At 43.2% G+C, this 7,801-nt stretch overlaps 1 protein-coding gene across 1 annotated transcript in view; it reads right to left on the bottom strand.

Moving 5' to 3' along the window:
* T265_12023 (hypothetical protein) overlaps window positions 1-6,898 on the bottom strand; it is a gene marked incomplete at both ends in the record, with an annotated part of 11,516 nt that extends 4,618 nt beyond the window's left edge. Inside the window, 4 exons of the mRNA XM_009178915.1 lie at window positions 245-371; window positions 3,234-3,397; window positions 4,421-4,607; window positions 6,820-6,898. Of these exons, the coding sequence (XP_009177179.1) occupies window positions 245-371; window positions 3,234-3,397; window positions 4,421-4,607; window positions 6,820-6,898 (557 nt within the window). The remainder of the gene's footprint in view (window positions 1-244; window positions 372-3,233; window positions 3,398-4,420; window positions 4,608-6,819) is intronic.
* Between the last annotated feature and the right edge of the window lie 903 nt (window positions 6,899-7,801).

Below are 7,801 nucleotides of genomic sequence, written 5' to 3' on the forward strand. Positions count from 1 at the left end.
TGAAAGAAATAAAATTAATCAGAATAAAGATTCTAACCGTCAGAGCGACCATGATTGTCCGAATCCACCTACCCACAATCTGTTCAGATGTCCCTACGTACACCGGTGAAAATGCGGTCAACTAGTCAAATATTAGATTTAGTTGCTCCTTCAGGGTCAAGCTGAGAAAAGAGGTGTTTAATCATCATAAAAATCACTGCCCCCTGAAAACCTTGATCCTTCAGAAACTTCCATGTTCTCCCACGAAAATATTTGCTTACCTGTCAACACCTTTAGTTCCCGTTCTGGATTGAGCACAAGTAATTCGTATCGAACAATAATGCATCGTTCAGAACCAACCCGGTGGCAAACTTGAATGATCTTGAGGTTGTCTATCATCCATGTACGCAAAAAGCCATGCAATACTTTTGTCGAACGTGAGCTCCACCTTCGGAACGAAAATGAATGAACCGAACAAATTTAACTAAAAGTGAATGAGGCAATCACCAAGTCCTAATGACAAGTTGTGGAAGTGAATGTTTTTAAGGTAACTTTGACCGTACATCTCAAGACGGCTGTGGCCAAAGTAGTTGCCAAAAACACTGCAGATAATCCACATTTTCTTAAAATTAGTTATGCTAACTGAAAGCCAGGTCTTAGCAATGCGGCTGGTGCCAGGTGAAGTGCAAACCATAGTTACTGATCTCCGAGTGCTTGACGCAACCCTTTCATGCAACTCGATACTTTACGAACTTGTCAAAAAACACGTTCTGCGTCTTTTTACCGGAGTGACCGGGCAAGACGAGAGCCAGAATCTAGTTCCAGGTCCAGGTCATACAAACGCTGGGCTACTGTAATACTGCGGCAACTTAGGCACATGGGAAAAGTGGAAGCCACCTATTGCAAGTTGTAACTCATGTCTGTCTGGTTTCAACAACTAATATGACTTTCTGTTGGGAAAGTGGCCGGCAAATGTTATGGTGTATTTTCGTACAATCAGAAGCAGTCCACAAAGTTCAATTTTTATGTATTTGTGCGAGTCAGTAGGATGTCTAAGTGGTTTCATACTACATATGGGAAGGTGGACAATGGTCTCTGAAACTCTTTGATGCGCTTGATGGATTCACTGTTCGAACGACGTTTGACCCAATATCAGGCACTGTTTACGGGTAGACCCATTCGCCATGATGCTCCAGGATCACACCTGCAACATTTTTACCGTATTGGTTCGCGCTTGCGGTATGACATATGTGACAACTCATTTGAAGTTTAGCACGAGAAGCCTTGCTGTACTAGGATGACAGTGAGGTTACCCACTATAGTGGAGGCTGAAATGGGTAGCCTATGCACTGTCATGCAATTTGACCGGCTTGGTGATTATCCTCCAGACTGAGATCCCAGGATCGGAATACTAAGAAAACTGGGGTTAAGCAAAACCCCCCCCAATGGGGACATTAAGCCAAAGTTGCGGATATCAGCGAACAGTCGAGTAACCAGTAATTTGAATAAGAAAGGCGCGCTCAATATCTAAGTGTTAATTTTGTCCAGCATGCTCTCCGAGGCCTGTGATGACACAAGAAGGACCACTTGGCTGACTAGAAAGCAGGTGAACCACGGAATCAAGAGTAGTTTTGGTGGAAAAAGATATCTTGGAAATCCAGGTAACTTTGTGTGTTACTGTATAAGGAAATGGAACGCATTGCGAATAAACCCACAGTGAAGAGTAATTTTCATTTTTGAGTTTGAATTTTTCTGACGGGGATCAAGAGATGCTTAAGCCCGTCTCAAATATTGCCGTTGTCTTCTGCTTAACGATAAGCACGCTTCGGTTTGTTTGAAGAATTTGATGTCTTTGAAGCATTAAAAATGGCGATGTGATAATATAATGCCTGGTCAGCTACCGTCTTGTACAAATCTACATATATAAACCTTTTCAAAAGGATGTGAGGTCATATGAGGTCATACCTTGGGTTGGGTGGGCAGAAGAAATGAATGACCAAAGTTCGTTGAAATTTGAAGGCATAACCTCCTTCTAACCTATTGTGTTACCTTGTCTGCCTTGGTGCCAAGATATACGGTGACTTTCGGGCACCCGTTAAGCAGAACATGCTATCGAAAATTCAGATTTTACCCATGAGAAATGCACATATAAACGGAAGAACACCGTCTGGTTTTCCAATACGGCAACACTCGTTATTCACTTAGGGATCATCATGCGCTTGCTTTGGGATATAACCCCAATGCGTGTCAGCCTAGAATGGTATAGATGACTGAAGGCATGAGGCAACTTCCATCCCAGTAGTTCAATAATCTTACGCCATTTAATGTAAAGTGATTTGAAAGTTTGAATATCTCTAGATGCACTGATGGACTTAAATTACACATTCTACTCTAAATGCAACTTAAAGCTGCATGATATAAGGCTGATGTTGTCCTGTATATAACGGTGGATTGCGGACAGATTTTGCATGAACATGGTATGGCACGAGATATTAACTACACTTCGAGATCATTTTCGGTTCGTCGGCATATGTGACTTTAACGTGAAACCCAGTCCCCCTATTGCTGGACTGCTTTCGATCACAAGGAGTTTGAAAGCCGAACAAAGAACCGGTTTTGGTGTATCAAGGATTTTCTTTTTAGATATCATATCGCGGATAATAACTTGTTAGTGCAAAGGAATTCTGTGGACGATCATACAAACATCTCAAGAAAAGATGGCATAGCGAATGGTAAGGAACAAAAAACAGGGAAAACGTTGCACCATGCTTGCTTTATTCGGCAAAACCACACATAAGCTAGATAGTCTTCTAAAGGATTAAGCTCACTTGCTTTTTTTGTAAGCTTTCAGTTCAGCAGAGCTCAAGCAGAGAGATCAACCTAAAGACCCAACGCAGCCATGTGTATTAACGATAATTAGCTAGTTGAAAAAGAAGTATTCATTTGCCAAATAGAAATAGGGATTTGAATGATCACCCTGGATACGCATGTGTTGAGTACCGTTTTTCGAAGAGAGTGCTGTTTTCCGTGCCCAATCCAGAGTGGCGGAAGCAGAGAGGTGACCAACCCTTGACCTGGCAGAGGGGTATGAAGGAGATCTGTCGGTAATACTCACCTTCGAGGATGGGACCACGTGATTCCCATTGCGCCTGGTTGGAAGCTCTGTAAGATATGGCTGTTAATCTATGTCACTGGCGTTCTTGTCGTGATTTTCTATCCAGATTGCCGGACTGAGTGTCTGGAGGTGTACGCACCTCGGAATGATTGAAGTAACCAAGCACAAATTCCTTCATTGTCAACATTTATTCTCACGATAAGGCTTTCAAACAAATCATATGCGTACGGCAGCGAAGCATCAGTGTTGAGCACTGATGTGCTCTTCATGGTGATGACGATGACCACGGTTATGGTTCCGCTTCTGATGGCAGCAGCTATGACCGAATCTCGCGGCTAGTCTCGCACATAGATTAGTGTTTCCCTTTGCGTAGGAGGTCAAAACAAATATAGCCCATGGAGAATCTGGTGATAAATCCCACGAAGTGGGCGAGATGTTCAATAGTCGGAGCTTTCTTTCGTCTATTTGATAGGGTTGATGCACTTCTATTAGAAGGAAACCACAAACAAACCGATGGTACGAAGGACGGACGATCACTTTATTCCGTAGACCATGAGAAGTAGATACACCTGAATCAGGTGGTTAACAGATCAAGGCCAGGATTAAATGACATCACATTCTAGAAGACAACTGGTTCGCTTACCCGGGTGGCCTTTACTCCAACGGTCACCAGTAGACATTGACGGATGGCTTGTAATTGAGTATATGGCTTGGTGCGAATCAACGTGCACTGGTCACAAAACCAAAATATTTACATTGCGATCGCAAACACATGGGTAAATTAATATCGAAGTGTTGTAGGGGTTATATTGTGCACCCTGTTACTGCAGAAGCCAATATTTGAATATGTTCCTCTAAGGGTCATTCCCAATGCCTCCGTCACACGAATAAAAGACGCTACTTTTGCAAGGCAACTAGGCTGTGAAGAATCTGACTGCTGTTCAGCTTTTCACTTTCACGTGACAAATGTCAGCTATATTTCAGGATATTTTGTAACAATTTCGGGCTGCAGAAAACTATACCAGACGTACACCAAACAGCGTTTTTAGAACAAGTAGCGCTCGATAACATCGTATGCCAAAAGATCTACTAAAAGTTTGAGAGCAACAGATTATGAAGCAGAAATTCTAGGTTTTGATAAGTCGACGGCCCTAAACCCAATGTAAATTTATGGTGCAAAACGAAGCACGCCAGTGTGTTTTCATGAACCACGGTGATTATGCAATAAAAAAAATGGAACGCCTATGTTTTCCTCATTGGGTGCGGAGCGAGATGTCTTAGTGGTTAGAGGGCAAATTTACTGGTCGGAAGGTCAGTCTTTCGAACCTGACCTCTGCCTTCCGACTATCCCTGTCTAGGCTTGGGCAACTTGACATTATCCTAGTCATCGTGCTTCCTTCGGATGGCATGGCAGCTAGGCACCGAAAGGGTGCTACATCTTCACAATTTTTTTTAAATTTTTTTAATGTTCGGTATTGTGTTACAGCACCTGCACCAGTACGTGCATAAGTTTCTGGAGGATCTGAAACGAAATTTTCTTCATTCCTCTTCATAGGACGCCTAGCCCAACAAGTACGGCAGCACCAATGATTTCGAGACATTTTGTGACACGAGTTGGCAAAGGCTGGATTAAGTGCCCATTTTCAAAAACTGTTACCGTTTGTCTTGGTAATATATCGAAATATTTGTAGTTAATTGATTGTGGATCGTGTGGCTGCTGATCTTTTCGTGAAGCTTGGGAATTCGCTTACGAGTGTTTCGACACTAATCGTGAGGACATCATCACTGAGCGATTGGCTGGGTTCCTCCTTCTCACCTGCTCGCGTTTTCATGGCATGTAAAAGAGTAGTTGATATGTCATGATATGATCGATCGACTGTGGAGCAGTTTTGTCATAATCCTATTTCTTTGAAAACCGGGAATAAAACTGGAGTAAATGGCAAAGATCAATCCCATGTACAGGATTCAATGTAAGGATTATATTAAACCACTTAGGGTAGACGGAAAGGAGGTTTTCTAACAGACATCGTGAACGCAACCTCACTGTCTAAAGGCACAAATACTTTTCGTTACTCTCCATGCATTAAGCTCGGGAGTGGTACAAGTTCTGGTAGTACTAGGTTTGCATACTAGCACAGGCGAGAGAAAAGAGAGAACGTGAATTCATAGATGCATGTTGTTCCACCGATTGGGATCGTACCCTTTACTGAGGACAAGAGGACTGAAGACTTGCAAAGGCGAAAAATGCACAAGAAACAGAAGAAGAAGCTTCTAGACAAAACAGGACTCTAGCAGTTAATCACGTGTGGCAGGACTACGCCTCTAACCAATAAATTTAAGAATAAAACTGAAAACAAAATTAAATCTGATTATTCGATCAAACGCAGAGGTCAGTATTTACGGAGGATAAGTTTGGAAAGCAAATCAGGCTAGAGGAAATCAAGCCACAGTTCAATGCAAATTTAGAACTAACTTGTCAAAGCACAGGGAGTAAGCTGCTACTCAGGTGTCGAGATGATCAATCAGATCGGGAAAAGGCCAGCGCAGCTTGTGAGCGGACCAAGCAGAAAGGAAGCTATTCACCCATCTAATCAAATACCGGACACATGAACACAAAGTAGCACCAGTCGCAAACAGAAGCTGCCCCACAATCAACCAATCATACCAAGAGACATCAGATATAGTTTATAGAACTATATAAACGGAAACTGGTAGGGAGTAAGTACCCACCTGTCCGGTCACTGATACTGTCCCCACGAATGGTGACGAAATATCTCCAATTCAGTTGTCAAGCCTGATTAACAGATCAACAGCCATCCGATTCCTTTCAGCACCCTCGAGTTTGTGTCCAGCAAGATCACGGAGTTATATCCATCTGTGATAGATGAAAAACCAAATCTTGGAAGCAAGAAAGGACCCGTTCTGGTGAGACGTCAACAGCACAAGACGAACTAACAAACTCATTTGAGAGAAAGATATCTGAACAACGCCAACTGCCAAATCACACCTCTTTGTATTTAATAATCTACACCCATAGGCAAAACCGGTGAACGCGCCTGCAGCACGAACGAGGTAACTCCAAAGCCGGGGCGGAAAAATCTAAAAATTATCGCAGGATTAACTGGGCTGATGTAATTTTCCGATAGTTCATTGAATATTTTCGTATTGTAGTGTCAGGTAAGTAAATTTCTGAAAAATGCCTTTAAATCAGTGGTTTCGAAACATGTATACCCAGTTAACTCTGTTATCGCAGGTCTGAGCGGATAAAAATATGACCCTGTTTACACTGGGTACTCGAAGTAGGGTAGGGAATAATATGAGGAATGAAGGAATCATGTCGTGAACTAATCGAATTAGGTTTCGGTTTAAGGTGTAAACCGCTAGCGATATTTCCATCCCATATATGTTCCGCTTCACTCACATGTTGAACACGATTGGATGATAAAAATTTTTAGCTGGTTCTTCTTTTTCCAGCCCAAGAAGGATTGCATACTCAACAGTTTGGCTCACTTTGTTTTTTTTTGGGTGATCGCCACTCATCTTCGGGTTGATTAAGCAGTGTACCCAATGGAAATTCACCTTTTGAGATTTATCATACAACATTCGGCCAGCGAGGTGAACCGAGTCTTGCAGATTTTTGTACTGACCACATCCACTACACTACAATCGAACTAATACAGCTTCCTAGGTGCGTAAAACGCTCCACAACTTCGAGTGCATTTCACTTGATTGCAAGTGGCCTGTTCGGTGGCTGCGTCTCCGGGACCATGACCTTATATGTTGTCGGTGCGAAGCGCATGCCATAGATGGGGATGACTTTGGTCAGTTCATCCTGCGCCTTCTGCTACACTTCCAAGACGAGGACGATGTCGTCTGTATATTCCGGATCAGCAAAATTTTCGACAGAGGCTATTTGAACACAGGTGTTTTGAAGACCTTCCAGTGTTCGTCTCATTATCCCATTGATCACGAAATTAAAGAGGAATGGAGAGAGTGCCAGGATGCGCATGGTAGTGCTGTGCCACAGGCAGAACTCCCAACACTGCGCATAGAGATAGCGATCTCATCCCAGTATGATGGTGGTATAGAATTTGGAAGAGACTCTGGAAGACGATTCTGGTAAATTAGTGTAAAATCTGGGTATGTCAGTCTCTTGGTCACCAGACCATTCGTCCGCACCTTACGCGGCCTCAGAAAACGAAGGAAGTGCGCATGGTCAGAATCCATAAATCGGTTTTAAAACGACCGGCAGTCAGATATTGGTCCACGCCACTGGTAACTGATGGCGATGGGATCGATGTGTGTTCGCAGCCGGCACACCGTTGGAGGACACCATGTGACCAGATGACTTCGGCTATTTCGGGAGTTAGTATTGCATGAAAAAAATCTGCGGTCTGCACACAGCTCAAGCAATCAGTCACCATTGTCCGTGCGTACCAAGTTCAATCTGTTTCGACCACCTAATTGAGTCACAGATGCGCTAAGCCATCTATGCATTCAGATCTCCAACAAACGCAACGATATCTGGGCTTTTAGCTTGCCGCAAAAGGGAAATCAAGGTGTCATAAAACATATCTTTGCTGGTGTCAGCTACAGTCAGCTAGGGAGTAAACAGATAAGATAAGCAAACATTGGTCAGCTTCCCCTCGGTAGAACTCCTTCCCAAAGGTTACCAGACGAATCACACAGAGGCGACTACCAACGGGT

Source organism: Opisthorchis viverrini, assembly GCF_000715545.1.
Source record: "Opisthorchis viverrini unplaced genomic scaffold opera_v5_734, whole genome shotgun sequence".
Taxonomy (NCBI): Eukaryota; Metazoa; Platyhelminthes; class Trematoda; order Opisthorchiida; family Opisthorchiidae; genus Opisthorchis; species Opisthorchis viverrini.